Source organism: Hemiscyllium ocellatum, chromosome 18 (assembly GCF_020745735.1).
Source record: "Hemiscyllium ocellatum isolate sHemOce1 chromosome 18, sHemOce1.pat.X.cur, whole genome shotgun sequence".
Taxonomy (NCBI): domain Eukaryota; kingdom Metazoa; phylum Chordata; class Chondrichthyes; order Orectolobiformes; family Hemiscylliidae; genus Hemiscyllium; species Hemiscyllium ocellatum.
In genome coordinates this window covers 37,229,364-37,253,334 of record NC_083418.1, presented here as the reverse complement: position 1 = coordinate 37,253,334, position 23,971 = coordinate 37,229,364, and the positions used below count along the sequence as shown (strand labels likewise).

The window sequence follows — 23,971 nt, the reverse complement described above, 5'->3', positions numbered from 1 at the left end:
ACGCCATCCCATATTCCCAATTCCTTTGTCTCCGCCGCATCTGCTCCCAGGAGGACCAGTTCCAATACCGCACAACCCAGATGGCCTCCTTCTTCAAAGACCGCAATTTCCCCCCAGATGTCATCGACGATGCCCTCCACCACATCTCCTCCACTTCCCGCTCCTCCGCCCTTGAGCCCCGCCCCTCCAACCGCCACCAGGACAGAACCCCACTGGTTCTCACCTACCACCCCACCAACCTCCATATACAGCGTATCATCCGCCGTAATTTCCGCCACCTCCAAACGGACCCCACCACCAGGGATATATTTCTCTCCCCTCCCCTGTCAGCGTTCCACCCGATGTGGCCTCCTCTATATTGGGGAGACAGGCCGCCTACTTGCGGAACGTTTCAGAGAACACCTCTGGGACACCCGGACCAACTAACCCAACCACCCCGTGGCTTAACACTTCAACTCCCCCTCCCACTCCACCAAGGACATGCAGGTCCTTGGACTCCTCCATCGCCAGACCATAACAACACGACGGTTGGAGGAAGAGTGCCTCATCTTCCGCTTAGAAACCCTCCAACCACAAGGGATGAACTCAGATTTTTCCAGTTTCCTCATTTCCCCTTCCCCCACCTTGTCTCAGTCAAATCCCTCAAACTCAGCACCGCCTTCCTAACCTGCAATCTTCTTCCTGACCTCTCTACCCCCCACCCCACTCCGGCCTATCACCCTCACCTTGACCTCCTTCCACCTATCGCATCTCCAACGCCCCTCCCCCAAGTCCCTCCTCCCTACCTTTTATCTTAGCCTGCTGTACACACTTTCCTCATTCCTGACGAAGGGCTTATGCCCAAAACGTCGAATCTCCTGTTCCTTGGATGCTGCCTGACCTGCTGCGCTTTTCCAGCAACACATTTTCAGCGTTGACTGTGATATATCCAATTCTGCTGACCCTGCAAAGCCTTCCATACTAACAGCTGGGATCTTGTTCCAAACTCTGGAAAGCTCTCCCACAGACTTGTCAAGCAACAGCCTGACATTGCCAGTGAGGTAAAACTGAAGAAGTATAGCTACCTCCCAGACTCTACCCTCACTATCCTGGGTATATTTTGTCCCACTGTCAGGACAGACTCAGCTAAGTTGGCAGAAATGTAGTTTACACTCCAGGAGGAGATTGTCCTGAAAGTACTCAATGTTGCAAGGTTAAAAGCCTATAAAGTTTCTTGGCATTAAGATAAACATAGTCATGGAAATCTCCTACTGGTTACCACATAACATGCCTTCCCCTTTCCCTCAGTTGATGAATCAGCACATTTCGTATTGAACACCAATTTCACTGGGAATCACTGAGGGTGATAAGAGTACAGAACGTACTCTGGGTGGGCACCTTTAGTGTCCATAATCAAAACTGAAACACAACAGTCATAAAATACGCAAGTGATGAGATTAGATTAGATTTCCTACAGTGTGGAAACAGGCCATTCAGCCCAACAAGTCCACACTGACCCTCCGAAGAGTAACCCAAATCCCTTTTCCCTCTGACTAATGCATCTAACGCTATGGGCAATTTAGCGTGGCCAATTCACCTAACCTGCACATCTTTGGACTTTGGGATGAAACCGGAGAACCCAGAGGAAACCCACACAGACACGGGGAGAAGGTGCAAACTCTGCACAGACAATCACCTAAAGTTGGAATTGAACCTGGGACCCTAGTGCTGTGAGGCAGCAGTGCTAACCACTGAGCCACCTTGCAAATGATAGCAGGTCAGGTGATGTGTTGTTGCCACAGATTGTGGGAGCCACTGAAGACCAAGGTGATCCAGAGTGAACACATCTGTAATAAATATTTGAAGCTCTAAAAACATTGCACCCTGTCAGGGATGGGCAAAGCTACCTGAAAGGTTTGCTCCAAGGCATAGTCACTCCCCTCTGTTTAGATCATTCAAATTTGGTCTGAGTTCAGGGATAGGAAAGTTTGTCTACAGCCATGGCTGGTACAGGGGCCCAGGGGTTGTATTCAAAGAGCCTTAACCCCTGCAATTTTCCAAAAGTTAAGAGGTTCTTTTAAGATTTGTAGATAAAAATGGAGATGGCAGGGATGATGAGTAAAGTGACCATGGCACCATGGTTTCTGGATATTTCATGCAGGGGAGGAAATAGGGGATCTATTCCTGGGGACAATATAATTGAGGCTACAAACACTCCTTTTTACAGCCATATATTGCCTGCCCGGTGCTGGGGATGTCCTGAGGGTTGGAGAGGAACTTGAAGTGGAAGGGCAGGGATCCAATTTTCATTGTCTACATTGGTTCCAGCACATCAATAGGACTAGAAGTGTGCTTTTGCTGAAAGAACCTGAGTGGTTAAGAGCTAAATTAAAACATAGAAACTCAGTTTGTTATCTTAGCTCAGGGCAATCTGACATGGAGAAAATAAAGTGAATGAGTTAAAAGCATAGCTCTAATATTTTGGATTGCTATTAGTTCATGGGCACTGGCATCAATACTGGAGGAAAATATTCCAGTAGGACTGAAAACCTGGAAATGTTATCTTACAGGATGCTTTGCCGTGATGATGGTGCTACATTAACTGTAGCACTCTAGTGGCTCAACTGGTAAGGGAACTAAGATAAGGCAAGCCATTTGTCAAGATTAATCAACAACAAGCAACAATGATTGGCTTTGATGATTCTGGCTAAATAAGTCTGGTTTGGGTGAATATGGAGTCAGTAAACTCTTACTTCCTACCCAGGAATATTTAATTGTTAAACAGCATGACTGTGTGCAAACACCATCAAAAATGATACAAGAATAGTGTACATTTGCTGAAGAATTAGATTCCATAGATCCATAGTTCTACACAAATAGACATTTTCAGAAAATAGAAAGTTAGAAAGAGAGGATAAATTACCAGAGATTATTTTTCTGTATTGATTAAAAATAGCAATTTTTCTCTGTTTTCCAGGTGAACATAGTCTCATGTGATGGAAAATGCCCCTCCGCCAGTATTTACAATTATAGCATGAACACACATACTAGATTTTGTAAATGCTGCCGGGAAATTGGCCTACAAAAACGTACAGTGCAGCTTTACTGTAGCAGCAACTCTACTTGGGTCAGTTACTCCATCCAAGAACCAACAGACTGTTCGTGCCAGTGGTCCTAGAGACTGAATGAAACTGCATAATTATAATTCCGACAAATATGTGCGATGATCTGTAGATTGATACTTTGCGCAAACTATGTGTACTCCAGTAAACCCAGCCTGTACTTGAGCATCTTGATCTTTATTTTATGTTAATTTTCCATTTTCTATGGATTCTTTATTCAGTCTTCGCCATTCTACTGCCTGGAATAGTTCAGTCATTACACATATATAATAAATCTACATCTTTTATTCACATAAACTTGCCAAAGAAATCAAACTACTTGGAGCCTAAATTGTGCAGGTTACCATTCCTCCAGTTGTTGCTGACTTTACAAGCTTGTTTCTCTCCAAGTAAACTAAAAAGAGTTTGCCTGCCTTGAGGAGTTTAATATTGGCAGTGAATGTCAAAAGGGAAAGTGGTCCATGCCCTGGCACTAACATCCCTCACTTCACAAACTTCACACAAGTATATTTTAGATTTTAAAAAACTTTTACAAATCATAACCACAATATTTTCTAAACTAAAGATGGAAACATGAGCATCTATATCAGAAGAATCCTGTTTTGTACAGAACTGTTGCCTAGACATACCAATACATTTTAGGCGAAAGTGAGGACTGCAGAAGCTGGAGATTAGAGTTGAGAGTGTGGTGCTGGAAAAGTACAGCAGGTCAGGCAGCATCCAAGGAGCAGGAGATTCCTGATGAAGGGCTTTTGCCCGAAATGTTGATTCTCCTGCTGCTCGGATGCTGCCTGGCCTGCTGTGCCTTTCCAGCAATACACTCTTAATACCAATACATTTATTAAAATATATGGAATTTTGTATTTTTATTCCAATAGTTTTGTACTAAGTTTAGGGCAGTTACAGTGATATTTGCCTCAAAATGTTTTAATGTCATGATTTTGTCAGAATTATACATAAATTAAATTTGATCAAGGACAATTAATTAGCAGAAAAATAATCAAAATAGGCTTTCAGTAAAGCTATCTGTTACATAGAGGATACAAAACCTGAACAATCAGTTGTATATTTCTTTGCACTTTATTTAAACATTAAACCAAATAAAGCCAAAATAATTTTTTGTATTTGTGTGTATCTGAAATGTAACCCAAATCAATTCTATTAAACATGAGAGATTAGTTTATCATATATAGCTTGTCACTATGGAATTATACACCAACTATGCTATTTTCTAACAGCTGTGAACTCTGCTGATTCTGCTATTTATGAATGGAGAAACAATTATGATCAAAATATCTTATTTTTAAAATGTACTGGATGCATGCATGTCTCAACTTTGAAAATTTCACTCTGAAATAAATAATAGAGGTCCAATGCAAAAAACCCTCTATCTCCTTCAAAAGCATTCAGTTAGGAAATCTTTTAGCCACCGAGAAATGCCCTGATTTTACCCATGTTGATACTTTTCTTGTCTATCCTGTGGCTAATTTTAAAACCATCTTATTATTTAGCTTCACTACCATTTAACCATGAATTTGACCAATGCACTGATTTTATTTGTATTGCACTTTTACCATATCAAATAACTGTACATAGGAATTAATAATAAGACCAAAAGACCATAAGACCATAAGACATAGGAGTGGAAGTAAGGCCATTCGGCCCATCGAGTCCACTCTGCCATTCAATCATGGCTGATGGACATTTCAACTCCACTTACCCGCACTCTCCCCGTAGCCTTTAATTCCTCGAGACACCAAGAATTTATCAATCTCTGCCTTGAAGACATTTAGCGTCCTGGACTCCACTGCACTCTGCGGCAATGAATTCCACAGGCCCACCACTCTCTGGCTGAACAAATGTCTCCGCATTTCTGTTCTGAATTGACCCCCTCTAATTTTAAGGCTGTGTCCACTGGTCCTAGTCTCCTCGCCTAACGGAAAAAATTTCCTAGCGTCCACCCTTTCCAAGCCAAGTATTATCTTGTAAGTTTCTATTAATTCACCCCTTAATCTTCTAAATTCCAATGAATACAATCCCAGGATCCTCAGCTGTTCCTCGTATGTTAGACCAACCATTCCAGGGATCATCCATGTGAATCTCCACTGGACACGTTCCAGTGCCAGTGTGTCCTTCCTGAGGTGTGGGGACCAAAACTGGACACAGTACTCCAAATGGGGCCTAACCAGAGCTTTATAAAGTCCCAGTAGCACAACGGTGCTTTTATATTCCAACCTTCTTAAGATAAGGAATGAGGAAAAGAATTAGTTTAGAGAGCAACTGCACATTTATAAATTTTATGACTTTGTGCAGAACTTGAAATTTCCATGTTGACAGTGTTCATGTAATGTTTTCTCCTATATTTTCAACTACTAGAAAAATGTTGAATGCTGGCGAAATGTGCAAAGCTCCTGGCTTCATATGCTGTCATAATATGAAGAAGTAAAAAACAAAGGTACTGAAGCAAAGCTGGTAAATAACACATTTTCCAGGAATATCTCTCATGCCTGAAACAATCTGTACAGGCTGGAATGCAACAAATTGATTGGGCAAAAATGCTGCAAATCTTTATAAACCAAGGCACACTGAAGCGTAGACAGAAGACTTTAATCTCTGAGCTTTGTTGGCAGCAGTTACTTGACTGAGTTGCACACCTGTGATTTACTTATACTGTTATGCTATCTGATAAATATTATTTAATTTTGCAGTTCACTAGTCCTTCATGTATACAAATTTTAATCTATCCGTTCTTGCAGGCAAATACAACCATAAGTAATAGCAACTGTCCATTCTTCTTGTATTGCTCTAGGTAGTGGATGTGGGTCAGTGCAGCATCAGATAACACACAAACAAAGTTGCATTCATAATAAAGGAAAAAAGAATGCAATATTAAGGTTTTGCTTTTAACTTTTGTGATTAATGTGCGTTGATTTTAAATCTCAAATGTGTTAGAGTTCCCCACAGTCTGTGTTTAGATGAGCTGTTTTTCACTTAAAAATAAAGAACAACACAAAGCTAACTCAGGATAGTGAAGGATAAGACCCAGATGGCCCAAAGGTTAACATCGGAAGCAACCTTTATCCATTTATCTTAAACAAATCCCTGCTGTAATCTTCTGATCTATCCTTTCTCCTCTCAGTTCAAAGCAGCCCAGGCCTCAGGATTGCCTTTTTACTGCCTGTTTGAGAAAAATAATTAAATTAGAGGGAAATGAGCACTTGTCCTTGGTGACCATTTTAGCTTTAAAGTATTTTCAAGTCAAGTGGGTCTCATTAGTGGATTCTTTCATCCAATGCCTCATATGAGAAATAAAGACAGTTGAAGAACAGGGAAAGTGAAAGGATGTGGACATCTGGGCAAACCGAACTAACTGAATCAAGCAATCTCATAGACACCACTTATATTTAATTCTGACAAAGAAAAGTTTATATTGTCACAAGGATAAATAAATCATAAGCAAGATGATCAAAAGCAAGATAAGGTTCAGTAATTCGTTTGAATAATGATGACACAACAACAAAGGCAATCTCTATATTATGCAAACAGGCATTGTGTGCACTTTAACAGCAGCAGTAGCCAATTGCTATTGTGCATATATAATCCATTTGATTTTTGTTGTTTCAATAGTGGCAAACAACTTTGCAATATCAACTTAGATGGAGCTACATAAAATACGAAGTGCAGAAACAAGCCTTCAAGTCCAGTGACTACATGCTGATGTTTTTGCTCCATTTAACCTTCTCCAATCCTCCTTCATTTAACTTTCAGCAAAACTTTATATGCTGATCATGAAATGTGTCTATATCACCCATTTCAGCTGCTCCTTATAGTAGCGTATTCCACATTCCTGTCACTCTGTGGGCTAAAAGGTTTCTTATGAATTCTTTATTTGATTCTTCAGCGACTATTTTGCATTGTTGACTTTTTGTTTTGCTGTCCCCATTAACTGAAAACACTCTCCTGTGTCTACTCTATTATAAACTTGTATAATTTTAGTGACCTCTATTAAGTCACCTCTCAACCTTCACTTTCCAAAAGTAAAAAGACACATCCTCTTCATCCTTGTCAACAGTAGGTGATCACAGGATATCCTTGTTAGTTTAGTTTATCATATTCTCCAACTTTTGACTGGGCAATCAGAATTGTATTGGTACCAATTAGCAAATTTTTCTACTTTTCAATTGTATCTCCCAAAAAATAAACTAGGTTTACTCTTATTAATTACTCTTTACACAATGTTTAATGAATTGTGTATTTGACCTCCTAAGTTCCCTTTGCTCCTCTGCTTTCTTTTCATCCATACATGGGTTGTGAGCATCACTGGCCAGGCCAACATTTATTGCACATCCCTAATTGCCATTGAGAAGCTCCCTTCTTGAACTTCTGCAGTCCATTTCGTGTAGTTACACATACAATTCCAGGTGTAAGTTTGCTCGCTGATTTGCAAGGTTCATTTTCAGACATTTTGTCACCATAATAGGTAACATCATCAGAAAGCCAATGGTGAAGCTTCATAGGAGACTCACTGATGATGTTACCTGACATGGTGATAAAACATCTGAAAACAAACCTTGCAGCTCAGTGAGTAAACTTACATCCAGAACGTCGACTTGAGCTACAAATCTTCTCAAAGCTCACTAATATACAATTCCATTAAATTAGGAGTTATTTTTAATGCCCGGGGCTTGTTTCAAAGAGCAAGTGGGGATATGTGTGCCATCTATCAACTATCAGCCCATAAATGAAGCCAGAATGTAATTGATGCTATTTCTCTAGATTATAGCAGTTTATATCCTTCCCCATGATAGGAGCTTCAAGTAGCTCAGGTCATGGGATTTAATAATACCCCTACACAAACACTATATGCAGGATGCTAAAGGCTGCACTCACATTGCTTGACAGTGCCCTATTCAAAACCTTCACAGATCAACAGCAGAAAAGATTTCCAATCCACCAATGACCAGCTTATTTGTGACCATCTATGTCAGATTCTGGAAGCGATTAGATTACTTACAGTGTGGAAACAGGCCCTTCGGCCCAACAAGTCCACACCGAACCGCCGAAGCGCAACCCACCCATACCCCTACATTACCCCTTTACCTAACACTACGGGCAATTTAGCATGGCCAATTCACCTGACCCGCACATCTTTGGACTGTGGGAGGAAACCGGAGCACCCAGAGGAAACCCACGCAGACACGGGGAGAACGTGCAAACTCCACACAGTCAGTCGCCTGAGTCGGGAATTGAACCCGGGTCTCAGGCGCTGTGAGGCAGCAGTGCTAACCACTGTACCACCATGCTGCCCACAAAGTGGGTGTCAGATATCCTGGAGCTGCCATAACCTTTACCCACGAGAGAACTCAGATGTCTCTACCTCCTTCTAAATCCTCTGACCATACAGGGATGGCTGCTGGGAGACCAGGGATATGCTTATAACCATGGTTTAACCATACATAACTCTCAGACTGATGAAGCATGGAGATCCATGTTGTCCATGCTTCCATCTGGACCATGGTAGAATAGACCACCTCTTTAAGGTGAGGTTTTGATGCCTAGACCACCACAGGCAGGCCTTCCAGAAAGGGTGGGCTGCATTTTTGTGACATACCGTGCCCTTCACAACTGGAGGAAAAATGAGGGATATCCTGAATGCAAAGGAAATCAGGAATTGACACCAATTCGACAAGGATCAGTGGTTTGCTGTGCAGAATATTCAACAGACTACAATAAAGCTGTGTACTGCAAGCACAGGAGGCCGAAAGAATCTAACTGAAACTGGCTTCCAGGATGAATGAACTGGGTCTGGACCTCCTTTTAACTCTTGTTTAAATGACAAGCAGTATCTGGTCAGTCCACAATATTTCTGCACTCCTTGAACATTTTGGTTGCTAAGAAAATGTTTACTGATCCAGATGAATGTAAGCATGTCATCTTCAGCTGATCCTACCTGAAAAGTAGCTACCAGTCATAGGTCCTCCTCATTATTTGGGAGAAAGCAGGCAGTGATTCAGGGCAGTAACATTGCCTTGTTCTGAGGTTAAGTTGATATCGGAGTGTTGTGCAGTGCTATTTCTCATGGAGTGCAGCAGATTGAGGGCAATCATAAGGCACCTCCTTTTTACTCTTCCATCATCAGTTGGCCTTCAACATTTCAGTTGAGTTGACTGCTAAAGAACCTTGAGTATCTGACAGTATTTAACCTGAGATTGGCAGTCCTTTGGGAATATCAGCGCCATAAGCATCATTGGAAAAAACACTTATGAGAAATGGGAAAATTCAGCCCTTTAGCTTTATTATCAGTTGTATGTGGGTATGTAGACTTTGGATTGATTTCTTAGTGGTGAGTGTTACAATTTTTTTTGCCATCTGTCTCTTTTTCTGTATATTATTTTATATGCATTTTGAAGGATATTGTTTCTATCTTGCAATTCCATTTCTTCTAAGCATTCTTGGTTGTAGCTGTTATTTCATTTGCAGCTGCCAAACATGAGCTTTTCTTTATGGATTCCAGTATTTGGAGGAGGTTCAGCAACTCTCAGGACAAGACACGTGGATGCAAACACACATCATGAGTTATGCACATACACTAATTCTATATCTTTCGATTCATTATGAAGTGCTCCTTCTTGGCTTGAAGGAGCACTTCAAGCCAAGTGAAAAAAATACAAAGTAATTAATTGTTTTTCACAGATGTAGCAAAGTGGTGATTGAAATGTAGTTTGTAAAATAATGTTGCACAGATTCACAGAATGATGCAGCACAGACATAGGCAATTCAGTCAATAGCCCCTGTATCAACTTTTTCAAATAGCTAAAAGGGCTATCCATATCCTCCCATTCATCTGCTTTCCCCCTATCGCCTGCAAATTTAGCATGTTCAAGGATTTATCTGATTCCCTTTGAAAGCTGTTAGTAGACTTGTTTTCATCACACTGCTGGAAATTAAATCGTAAGTCACTGTTTAGAAAATAAAGGTTCCCTATATTGCTTCTGGCTCCTTTTTGCAACACCTTGAATCCATGTCGTGTGGTATCTTACAGCTGGAAAACAGCTTTACCTTATTTATTCCTATCATAATCCTTCATAATTTTGAACAGTTTTATTACATCTCGTTTTAATCTTCTCTAAATCAAGAAGAAACCCAACTCCTCTGTGGCCTTCCTTGTAACTGAATTCCCACATACTTGTCAGTCTTTATTCCAACTTTGCCTGGCCCATCAGGTTAACCCTGGATATCAATAACCTAAGCAGTCCCACAACATGACATACCCAATTGTTCCTCACTGAAACAAGGCAAACAACAAAAAATCCTGCAATAATAGTAATACATCACAAATGGCGTGGATTATGTGGACCTGTCTGAGGATCAGACTGAAACAGTTGATTAACCTGCTTCATCACAATATCCAGTCACTGACAGACAACTTGCATTCCTGAGCTAACCATCACACACTTTCTTATTCTCCTTTTCTATGCAAACAGCATTTGTGATCAAACGTTGACACTATCCAATTTTCAACGATTGACCAGTTTGACCATGGGCAAAAATTACAAATGTGTCACATTGCCCTTGCTTGGTTAAGCTATCATTCATTAAGAAAACCACTTGTTTTCTATGGAAAGAGGCTTATCTTTTGGTTTTAACAAATCTTAAGCCCAGACCAACCAGTTCATATTATCTATTTCCTTTCAGCTTTTGTATTGTCCAATCAGTTGTATGATATTTATACAGCATAATTCTATGGTTTTGAATATAAATGGTCATCACATATCTAGTGAACTGTTTAAATCAGAATGTCAGACAGGCATATTGTGTCAACAATTCAGCACATCACCTAGCTGAGTTGTAAACTCACAAATCCTTTCAGAGAAAACAGAAAACACTTTAGACATCATGTAATTGATTAACCTTTCAATACAGCAGACTTAATTTTCTTTCCTCTCATTTTGGCTAACCCAGCAAATTTGGGGTTACAACCTATCTATGCTATTCCAGCCTCCTCTGCAACATCTGCATTGTCTTTACATCCTTCCTAGCATGTTATTCCCAAAAGTAGTGAACCTGAAAAATGGCATTAGTATATTGTACAATTTAATTAGAAGTCTAATGATAACCATTTAAGCATTGCCATAAAAACCAGCTGGTCCATTAATGTCTTTTAGGGGGAAAAAACTGACACTTTTTTGTGACTCCAAACCCATAGCAATGTGATTGTCTTTTCAAAGCCCTCTGAAATGGCCTAGCAATCCATTCAGCTAGGAGGGATGTCTCTCAGACTTGTCAACCATCAGCCTGATATGGTCATACTCGAAGAATCATATCATACAAATAATGTGCCAGACACTATCATCTTCACCCCTGGGCATATCCTGTCCCTCTGCAGAGGTGGCAGCACAATGGTTTACAGTCAGGAGGGAGTTGCCATGGGAATACTCAACATTGACTCTGGACTTCATTAGTTCTCATGGCATGAAGTCAAACATAGTTAGGGAAACCTCCAGCTGGTTACCACATACTGCCTCACCTTGGCTAAAGATTCAGTACTTCTCCGTGCTGAACACCACTTAATGGTGGCAAGTACACTGAATGTATTCCGGTGGGGAATTCAATACCTATCATCAAGAATGACTTGGTCGCAGCACCAGTGACTGAGGTGTGTGAATCCTAAAGGACATTGTTGCTAGCAGCAGTTGATAAAGGAATCAACAAAAGATAAAACATAGTTGACCTCATCCTCATCAATCTGCTGTCGCAGATAGGTGCATAACAGTACAGCATGACACAGGTGGCACAGTGGCTCAGTGACAAGCACTCCTGCCTCACAATGCCAGGGAGCCGGTTTCAATTCCAGCTTTGGGTGACTGTCTGTATGGAGTTTTCGCATTCTCCCTGTGTCTATGTGGGTTTCCTCCAGGTGCTCCAGTTTACTCCCACAGACCAAAGATGTGTAGGTTAGGTGAATTGGCCATGCTAAATTGCTCTGTAGTGACCAGGGATGCGCAGTTTAGGTGGATTAGCCATGGTAAGTGTGGGGTTACAGGTATAGGGTAGCCACTGGGTCTGGGTGGGATACTCGTGAGATGGTTAATGCAGACATGATGGGCTGAATGGCCTCTTTCCGCACTATAGGGATTCTGTGACACTTCTAGTACTGGTATCATCTCCATATTGAGTAGACTTCCACAAAACTTCACTCCCTCCATCACTGACATTCAGTAGCTGCAAAGTGTACCTGCTACAAGATGGCCTGCAGAAAGTTACCAGCACCTTCCACAACCACTACTAGCAATGGGCAACAGATACATGGGAACACTACAACCCCCCCTTCATGTCACTTACCACCCTAACTTGGAAATGGGGCACTGGGTCAAAATCCTGGAATTCCTTTCCTAATACTATTGCAAGTCACCAGTTTCAACCACGGGCAGTGGTTCTAGAAGGCAGCTCACCCCTTGGGATGGGCAATAATTACATCCACATTTCATGAGTGAATTTTTAAAACGATAACATAACTGCCATCTCCTCGCACAATCAAGTGCTTCAGTGGAGAAAATTCTCATACCTTCTGTGTATTCACCTTGTACAGTAGCCCATTTATTTTGCCTGTCAACAAAGAGTCAATCGAGTGTTGCTCACAGTTTGACGTGGTCGCTCCAAAACTCATAACTTTATTATTAAAGGTTCCTAAATACGTCATACTTTGGTGTAAACTTGCAAAGTTAAATATTAGTATTTTCCTTAAGGCATACAAACATCACTCAGTTTTCCTGGTGAGCTTGGGATCAGTTACTTAATGTCATAAATTACTCATCCTATAATCCCTTAGACAATAAGAAGTTTGTTTGACACCACTTTCTGGAGCAATCCTTCCGAATGCTATTCCTCTTTTTAATTACCTTTGAAGCATTTAATTTGAAACTTGAAACCCTGAGTTGAAACATCAGAATGGAACCAATGTAAACTGTCCCTCTGTGATGAGTGTAGCTGTTCACATTTTCCAGAAAGAAAAATAGCATGTGAAGTATTTGGATTTCTGACACTGGTTTTATGCAACAAAGAAAATGGTCTCAAAAATATTTTGCAAACTAGCAAATTTACTTATGAGGTAACCATGACAACCAAATTGAGATCTGCAGGGTGTACTGAACAGTGCAAGATGCTATTATCAACTCAAACATGTTTTGTTACAGATCAATCTTGAATTTATTGCAGGAAAAGAATCTTCAAATAAAGAAAAAATAGGATTTGGGCAAGGCCTGAATGGATAATGGGAATAAAATCAAAAAGCAAGACGAAATTGAAGGGCTTAAGAAAAAGCTAAAGAATAAATCAACATCTCTCACCAAAACTGATGATTTCAGATACAATTGGATTAGGCCCATCGTTATTTGCGAGCACAAGATAAGAAAATGTTCTGTTGTATGCAAATTTTTTTCCATTAGGTGGAATGAAAGGTCACAGTGAGAATTTAACCCATCGATTAGAGAATCAGCTGGAAACACACTTTTGTTCTGAGAGGAGGCCTGACCAGATTAATTGCATGTTCCTCAATATATTACAGTTCTAGACGGGTTACCCTAAATTGTCAACCTCCCTATTGAAGAAGGATGAATTGGTTTACCCTCTTATTTCCTTCCTGCCCCTTTTTTAGTTGCGACAAAGTTAATTTGGAAGGATGGCTTTCTCCCAGAACCAAATGAATTATTGCTTTAACAGGAACCAATTTAACTGTGCTTTCTTTAATTAACAGAAGTGTATAAGTATGAGTTATTATACAGGATTATAAATGATTGAATTTTACAAAAAATCAGCTAATTGTTATTTTTGTAGATTTTAATGACGAGTTTCTTTCCGCAAGCCCAAGCGAATTTTCTCATGCTGTCATTCCAAATTCACCTCATTAAGCACAAGCCACTCCGTTATGATGCCAAGCTTGACTGTTGCCAGGCCAATTTCCCCACTCACTGTGACTGCACATACTCACTGTTGTTGAGCCATTCTGAGAACCAAGGCCCTGGTGCCGTATTTAAAAGGCCAGGTAATTTGTCAAAGGCAGTAAGTACTGAGCTGCCCTGCACAGTTTGTAGATAGGGACCTGACAGTCCTATTGGCTACGCAGAGGAGGGTCGCCTCATTCTCCTGGACCAGCACAGAAGGGCACCAGAACATGCTGACCTTGTCTGAGGTCACCACCCAAATCACTCTGATCTCAAATATCCAGAGAAAGAAGATCATTGACCTTCTCTGATCTGTCTGCATAAGTGCTACCCTAACTCACTCTCGGGTATCTTTCATCTATACAGTATGAGTGTCTGTGTAATTCTCTTACCTTTTGAAAGGCCTTGGATCGCTTAAAATTGTATATCCCCACCCTCACAGAATGAAGCGTCCAGTCTGTGTTAGCAGCCATCTTAAACTCTGTTGCATACCTGTTTTTTACAACATGAGAGAAGGAAATAGCAGTTTCTCCTGACACAATGTATCTCAACCTCAGCCTCTCACTATTGGTGAATTCCCAAATATACACATTCCTCTCTCGGTCACTTACCCTATCAACACCATCAGCTTTGAACTTCTGCAGGCCCTTACTCAAGTTGTCTATCTAAGTGTATAATCTGCAGACCTCACCACACCCCAAGGCATATTATTTCAACATCACAGTGGTGTACTGTAACCTCCTTAAAATTGAAACTGGGAAGCTGTTGTCTGTCAATGGCCCCCCTCCTGCATCATCCTTTCCCTTCATTGCTCTATTATCTCTCCCTCTCTTATGTTGAATATCCCCCTTATCAATTAGATTCTCCTCCGCAGCTCAGCATGATGACTCTAATCCCCACAAATAAGTTCCCCAGATTCTTTCCCAACTATACTGTTCCTGGTGGGCAAATGGCAAAAGAACAGACAATTCTAATCTGCTTTCTTATCTGTGCTGAATTTGTTAAGCAGAGTGGAGGCAGCAGAAGTACAAGAAATTTTAGCCGAATAAATGAGTGCGTTTGGAAATGAGCAGGTGGCTAAAGTGGCTCAAATAAACTACACTTTTGGAAATCAGCTGCAAGATATCAAATTCCACTTTCAACTACAACATGTTTGGGAGCACGCGAGAAACTCTGCAAGAGATGCAGGTTGACAAGTTCATTAAAAGGCAATTAACAGCTTTTTTAACTGAGGTTTTTTTTAAAAAAATCAATATGCGTGGCTTTCCTGGGACTTACTGGTGAGGGCAGGGCTGCAGTGGGTGCTACGAGTCGACGAGACTGAACACAGGACAGGCAAGAAATTCTCTAAATTTTGAGATTCCAGCGCTTAGGTAAAATGCTTTTGCTTACAAGACTTGTTCTGAGAGTGTTTTTCTACTATCTTTGAGGCAATTTCTAATTTGTTGCAGTTTTGACTGTTGATCTACATTTTCCATCTGATAAAAATCAATTTAGCACGTTGTTACTTACTCATTAATGTCGTGGACCTCAGATAAAAGCAATGATGATCAGCAAAACATAGACCATATAATAAAGAACACACAACACAGTGCAGGAACAGGCCCTTCAGCCCACCATGTCTGTACTAACCATGACGTCATTATGAACTAATCTCATCTGTTTGCACATGGTCCACACCCCTTTCTTCCCTGCCTGTATGTCTAACCAAATGTTTCTAAAAAATTGCTATATTATCTGCTTCTACCACCTCCCCTGGCATCATGTTGCAGGCACATACCTTTGTGTAAAAACCTTTCCTCACACATCTCCTTTAAACATTCTGCCTCTCAGCTTAAAATTATGCATCTTAGTATTTGACATTTCCATCCTGGGAAAAGGACTCTGACTATCCACTCTATCCATAGCTCTTACTATTGTATATACTTCTATTGAATTGCCTCTCAGCCTCTGATGTTCAATTGAAAACAATCCAAATTTGTCCACCCTCTCCTTGTAGCTAATACTCTCCAATCCAGGCAACATCCTGGCAAACCTTTTATGCACCTTCTCTCAAACCTCCACTTCCTTTCTATAGTGTGGTGACTATTGGGACAGCATTATGGCTCAATGGTTAGCACTGTTGCCTCACAGTGCAAGGGACCCCTGTTTGGTTCCAGCCGTGTGTGACTGTCTGTGGGGAGTTTGCACATTCTCCCAGTGACTGTGAGGGTTTCCTCTGGGTGCTCCAGTTTTCTTCAACAGTCCAAAGATTACGTGGATTCGTCATGCTAATTCTCCATAGTATCCAGGGATGTACAGCCATGGGAAATGCAGGTTTACAGGGATAAGGTAGGAGGTGGGTCTGGGTGAGACGCTGTTCAGAGGCTCAGTGTGAACTTGATGAGCCTCTTCCTTGAACTGCCTGCCTTGAACTGTTCCTTGGATGCTGTCTGACCTGCTGTGCTTTTCCAGCACTACACTCTCGACTCTGAGCTCTAGCATCTGCAGTCCTCACTTTCTCCTAGTTGATTTCAACCTTACTGTGAAGCCTCTTCCAAGGATGCCTACCTTGATGCTGTTGAAGGGCTTATGTACGAAACATTGATTCTCCTGCTCCTCTGATGCTGCCTGACCTGCTGTGCTTTTCCAGCAGTACACTCTCGACTCTGAGCTCCAGCATCTGCAGTCCTCACTCTCTCTTTAGACATCTGCAACATGACTTGCCAACTTTTGTACTCAATGTCCCAAACCTTGATGGCAAGCATGCCATATGCCTTCTTTACCACTTTATCCACTTGTGTTGCCACTTGCATGGAACTATGTACTTGCTCCCCACAATCTCTCTGTATATCAATACTCCTAAGGGTCTTGAAATTTATTCTTATTCTTTCGTCTTGCATTTGACCTCCAAAAATGCATCACCTCGCACTTGTCTGGATGCGACTCCATCAGCCATTTCTCCAACCAACTTTCCAACTGATCTACTGTCCAGTATGGCCTTTTGACAACCTTCCTCACTATCCACATCTTCTGAACATCTGTTGTAGATGTTATTAAAGTGCTTAACTTGGTGAGGTATGCAACTTTGCACAAGACAACTCTACCAATGTTAGTGTTATCTGAAAACTAAAGCTGCAGCATTCTCCTCACCAAACTGCAGCTCCACAGGAAAGAAGGCATGAACAGAGAATTAAATATCCAAACATGAGTGCCTCAGGAGGTTCAAGCTTTCATGAGATGATCTGTGAACCTTGCAGCGTTTGTCTTTCCGAGTGACACAGAGACCGTTCTTTTCATATTGCTGTCAAATTCACAACTGACTTCAATTTCACTGCAGCCAAAGTGAGAACTGCAGAAGCTGGAGATTAGAGTCGAGAGTGTGGTGCTGGAAAAGCACAGCAGGTCAGGCAGCATCTGAGGAGCAGGAAAATCGACGTTTTGGGCAAAAGTCCTTCATCAGGTTTCCTGATGAAGGGCTTTTGCCCGAAATGTCAATTTTCCTCCTCCTTGTTGCTGCCTGACCTGCTGTGCTTTTCCAACACCATACTCTCGACTTCAATTTCATTGTCTTTGGCTACTTCCAAGGAGTTGCAAGAGATCTTATTAGTATCTTGTAATCTGCTGCTCACAAATGGATCATGTATGTCATGGAGATATTATGTTGGCCAGGGCCAACATAACAGGGCCATGTGCACTCTGTAATCAACCATCAGAATGAGCACATGACCTGTTTTACTGCTCTACTGGCTTTCCACAAGTCCTGGGAATCGTTGACTGAATGGCTGTGACAATTATAGTTGCCGCAGATAAACCTGGAATCCTCACTAATTGCAAATGTTTTCATTCCATTACTGTGTAGCTTGGGTACAACTGCAGAAATGTCATCATGTATGCTTGTGGAAAATTCCTGTGAACTGCCATAATACCAAATCCTTCCTATTCATATACCCATCCAGATGCCTTTTAAATGTTTCAATTGTACTGGTATCCACCACTTCCTCTGGCAGCTCATTCCATATACATACCACCCTCTGTGTGGAAAAGTTGCCCCTTACATCTCTTTTATATCTTTCCCCTTTCACTCAAATCCTATGGCCTTGAGTTCTGGACACCACCATCCCAAGAAAAAGACTTTGTCTATTTATTTTATCCATACTTCTCATGATTTTATAAACCTCTATAAGATCACCCCTCAGTCTCCGATGCTCCAGGGAAAACAGCTCCAGCCTAGTCAACCTCTCCCTTTTGCTCAAATCCTCCAACCCTGGCAACATGCTTGTAAATCTTTTCTGAACCCTGTCAAATTTCACAACATCCTTCTGATAGGAAGGAAACCAGAATTGCAAACAATACACCAAAAGTGGCCTAACCAATGTTGGCTACAACATGACCTCCCAACTCCTGTGCTCAGTACTCTAGCCACCCCCTACCCTATTCCAAAGTGTATGCATTAGAGCTGTTCCATGTAATGCAATGTGTTCTGCAATGCCACATCTTTAATGTGAAGAAATTTGATTCCCTGCCTGTACCACTACCTGTCATATGTGATCTTGAACTGTCAAGGTAAAAAGATGAATCAATCTTGTTCACATCATATTTCACTGTTGGCTGACATCAAGTAAACCTGAGTGAATCTTCTATGACATTGTGGATGTGCAAGTTTTAATTCTGTCACCAGGTAGCTCCAGCTAGAACTGGCTAGAACTGGCGAGGCATGGCTAATCTCCAATGTTTCTATGTTGGCAATTGCCAAGAGAGAGACAGCAGAGAAGGCCATCTCCAAATTACTAACTTTTGTCCTGTGCTTTCCATCTGCAAGGAGGGAAAATGAGATTGTTAAGTGAGAGAACTGAAAGGGATCAAGTAGATAGTTCATGGTCACCATGAAGGATGTTGTGTTGAGTGTTTAACATGATAAATCGTATCCTTGGTGATCATATCAGTGTGATATGCACTGATTTATTTCATGATTTGGAGATGCTGGTGTTGGACTGGGGTGTACAAAGTTAAAAATCACACAACACCAGGTTATAGTCCAACAGGTTTAATTGGAAGCACACTAGCTTTTGGAGCAACGCTCCTACATCAGGTGATTGTGGAGGCTCGATTGTAACAGAATTTATAGCAAAAATTTGCAGTGTGTAGTAACTGAAATTATACATTGAAAAATTGATTGTCTGTTAAGCATATATTTTGTGGGGTGAATTTGTACTTGCAGAGTTACATTGCACTTTGCTCAAAAACTGCGTATATTCATGTAGAACTCTGAGCTCAAAAACTGCATGAACTTATGTAAAACTCTGTTATCTCACTTTTTAGATTAGAATCAATCTAAACATCAGGTCATAGATAGAGAACACAGGGGGCTAACACCTTCAACATGTTGTCTAGCTATCACCATTGTTAACAGCTAACCCAAGAATGCAACTTTAAAAAAAAGGGTTTTGTGATTTACACATGAAAGAAATGAAACTATCACTGTATTCTAACAGATGAAAGGCTTAACAGACAATCAATATTTCAATATTTAATTTCAGTTACATCACACTGCAAATTTTTGTTATAAATTCTGTGTTACGATCGAGCCCTCCACAATCACCTGATGAAGGAGCGTTGCTCCGAAAGCTAGTGTGCTTCCAATTAAACCTGTTGGACTATAACCTGGTGTTGTGTGATTTTTAACTTTGATTTATTTCAGGTAGCTAGGATTCTTTATGATTGTAGCCAGTAACTCAGAGATGTTCCCATCAAAGTAAATAAGGCAACTACTCAGTTTAAAACATTCTTCTCCTAATTCACATGATTCAGGGATGTAAAAACAAAATTACTGCCATGATAATGGTCCTAACATTTGCTTTAGTCAAATCAAGAAAAGCAGAAATATTGGAACATCTAATATAATATCCCCAGTCAAGTATGGACAACTGCAAATTATTATTGATCTGTGTGCAAGTGCAATTTAAAAGATAGCAATGTCCATTATACCCAACAACTTAACCATGCTAAGTTTCTGTTTTACCAGTATGGAACTTTCATCATTCCATATTGCCACCTGTCCTTTGTGTGCTCTGCACCCATTCTTGTGATCAATTTAAATGTGGTATATGTATATAATGTGAATACAGACAATTATACAAAACACAAGATGCCATTAATCTCATTTCCCTCTGTCAGTTTCCTGTTGCTCATAATTTCCTTCAACGAATGAACAGCCTGGAGACTTGCCAGCCAGACTGATGACAGGGTCACTCCTTAACCTGCTATGTCACATTGGACAAGAGTAACTGGTCAATAATGTTCCCATGTTGACTAAAGCTAAAATGAGAATGCCTGTCAGACTTCACAGCACTCAGACCCAGTGTTCAGGTCTGCTGCACCAATCTCCACAGCCCCTCCTTCATCCATCTGTTTTTATAATAATCATAAAAAATGTTATCAATATATTCCAAGTATAATTGTATAAGGCATGCCCTGTTGGCAGCACATACGGTGCAAGGCTACAGAACACATGCTGAGGATCTTCTGTTAAATCCCAGTCACAAAGACTCATTCAGAAATTTACAGAGGGGGTTTCAAACTGAATATTTCATAGATTACAAAGTGAAATCAACCAAGTTTCTTCCCCAAGGACCTTTCACCAACTTTGGCCAGTCTAAGGATACATTGCTGATTTGAACTTTACACATGAAATTACTGAATTTGGCTCCACCATCTTGCGTGTTGCATTCAAATTGTCTGTTTTGTTCCTGAATCATTGTAAGATAATGATTAAAAGTGCTGCTTTAAATTTCATTAAAAATTATTTAGTTAAAGAATTTTTTTTTCAAAGGCAAAGTGGTCATTGATTTATATTAATGAGAACTTTGAGACATTTTATTATTTATTTTTGATGGATAAGAGAACCTTATTGTTTCACCAGAACTATGAACCCAGCTGTTCCACTGAAATTAATGATGCAATTCTAACATTCTTGCTGTATTTTGTACACAGGCTTGATTAGAATTTTAGAGATTTCCAGTCTGCAAGAATCAATTTAATACAATATGCATTTATCAGAGAAACTCTTGAAGAGCTTATTAGCACCTTGTAAAGCTAACTAAATACTAAAGTTTTGATTCCATCTTTACTTCAGCCATTTTCTTAGTGCAGTTCATTAATGTATTAACCTGATTATCTGCATCAGTGTCTGCTTATGAATGCCAATATATTGGATAGCGCACTGTAAAGAGTGAATGATTGTCATCATATTTTCCAAAGTTATTTATTTGTGGTTATTAATTACATCTAAGTCATACCTAATGAAAACAAATTAATTGTATACCTCTTTCTCACTTCCTCCTGTTCAGTCATTACACATGCTTCACCCAAGGTTGCCAAAGGCACCCTTAAAGACTTCAAAAATGAGCATATCTATTGTGCCTTAATAATGTGTAGTACTGAATGTAAAGCTTCCGTCTCATCTGAGGATATTGGTAATGTTCCTGCAGCATTGAAATGCTGATTCTCCGTGTTGGCTCTATAACAAAGGAAGATGAGAACTGAGCTTGCCTCAAAAAAACTGATATTGGGTAAAGATGACTTTCCAGTACTGTTGAACTTTGACATGCTGTCACAAGGTGAGGGATATGCTGTGTGCTTTCATCCACAGAATTCAATATGTTTTCACCCTGTCCACAATTTTCCCATTTTTATTTTGTTTACTTCTTCAGGCAGCAACATCATTAACCCTTCAAATATTGGATCCTTCATTCCACTAAGGGCGGTGAGCTACTGCACAACTCTACCTGAGAACATACAAAATAGGAACACTAGCAGACAGTTCTGCCCCTCGAACCTGCTTCACCATTCAATAAGATCATGGTTGATCTGGTTATGTTTCAAATTTCACATTTTCATCTATCTTGTTACCATTTTATTTCCTGCCAAACAAGAATCTGTCTGCTTTTGTCTTAAAAATATTCAATAATCCCATCTCCTCCCCGTCAGTGAGCTCCAAAGCAGGACAACTACCTGAAAGAAAAAAATTCTCCTCATCTTTGTCCTGAAAAGACAACCCTGAATTTGGAAAACAATGCCCCGAGTACTGGACTCAACCATAAGAGGATCTATCCTTTCCATATGCAACTTATCAAGACCATTCAGCATCTGGAACAGTTCAATCAGGTGCGCCTTCACTCTTCTAAATTCCAGTGGAAACAAGATCAGACTGTCCATCTTTCCTCAGATGACAACTGATTTATTCCAGGAATCAATCTAGTAAACCTTCTCTGAACTGCCTCCAGTGCATTATTATCCATCCTTAAATAATCAGAACAAAACCTCACACAGCATTCAAGATGTGATCTGTCCAATGTCCTTTATAACTGAAGCACTTTGTCCCAACTGTAAATTCAATTTCTCTCCTAATAAAGGGTAGCATCCCATCACTCTGCTTGATTACATGTTGTTTGAGATGTCTCCCTTCTGTGCCCTCTTCCCTGCAAGGACAAAAAGAGAGGACAAAACATTGTACTGGTAGCATTGATATTGGTAGCTGAATGATTGATTTTCAAGATTATTAGCAAGAACAGGGTCATTTATTACAATGGCCTTCTGTTTTTCAAAAGGAGATTGGCATTTCTCAGTTTATGCTACCATCATTTTTTTTCTGCAGGACTGTCAGTGGCAGAGTTATTGTGCTGAAGTTTGGAACAAACCTTCAATGGAATCTACACAGTATCCAACCTAATGATTTCCTGTTGTGGGAATGAGGAAATGTGTCATTGTTTTTACCTTTGAAACACTGGGCCTATAATTGTCTTTGACTCACAATGTGTCCTAGATAGGTCACTTGGGTTTTAGCAAACTCACAGTTTGGGAGATTGATTACCACGGCATCTGACTCCACTTTCAGGAAGAGGTCTTCCATTGCTCTAAGTGCATTTCCCAGATGTTGCTGTGTATGAAGAGGTTGTCAAGACACTCTCTGCAATCAGATATGCCTGTCATTATCTGGTTCATCAGCCTTTGGCAGGTGATTGGGCAATTCAAAGTGCAAATGACAGGATTCAACAATGGTATAATCTGGAGAAAGTTACAGAGAGAGACATGTCATTCATTTGGGCACTCAAGGGGATCAGTACTCCTTGCGTACATTTATTTTGGTAATGTAGACTGCTTTGCCTACCCTATGTATGCAATCTTACATCCTGATTATCAGGTAGTAGTCAGAACTGGTTATAATATTTATTTTGCTACAGTCAATGCAGAGCCTTGTGGAGCTGTCCAGCTCAGACATAAGCTCAACTGGGGAGCTGCTGTTATTGCAGTATATGATGGAGCAAAGATTAGTGGGAAGCCAGAGGATTGGAAAGCCTTGAAACACCAGAAGACAGTTAAAAACACAATAAGGGGGAGAAGATGAAATATGAGGGTGTGAACTAGCAATATTTAAAAACAGAGTTCAAGAGCTTTTTTTAAATGTATAAAAGGTAATGGTGAGGCAAGAATGGACATTGGACTATCGGAAAATGAGACTGAGGAAGTAGTAATGGGGACCAAAGAAATGGCAGAGGAACTGAATAGTTACTTTGCATCAGTTTTCATGGTGGAAGACCCCACAACATATCAGAACCTCAAGAGGGTCAGGGGACAGAGGGGAGCGTAGTGGCCATCACTAAGGAGAAGGTGCTGGGGAAGCCGAAAGGCCTGCAATTGGATAAGTCACCCAGATCCGATGGACAGTGTCCCCAGAGTTCTAAAGGAGACAGCTGAGATTATTTCATTAGTGGTGGTCTTTCAGGAATTGCTAGAATTAGAGAGGGCTGCAAAAGACTTGAAAACGGCTAATGTAACACCCCTGTTTAAGAAAGGACGGAGGCAGAAAATTGGAAACTAGAGGCCGGTTAGCTTGATTTCAGTCATTATTAACATTTTAGAGTCCATTATTAAGGATGAGATTGTGGAGTA

At 40.6% G+C, this 23,971-nt stretch overlaps 1 protein-coding gene across 1 annotated transcript in view; it reads left to right on the top strand.

Moving 5' to 3' along the window:
- Positions 1-3,157, top strand: part of otog (otogelin) — a 211,317-nt gene extending 208,160 nt beyond the window's left edge. The window contains exon 48 of the mRNA XM_060838635.1: positions 2,957-3,157. Coding sequence (XP_060694618.1) covers positions 2,957-3,157 — 201 coding nt within the window. The remainder of the gene's footprint in view (positions 1-2,956) is intronic.
- The last annotated feature ends 20,814 nt before the right edge of the window (positions 3,158-23,971 follow it).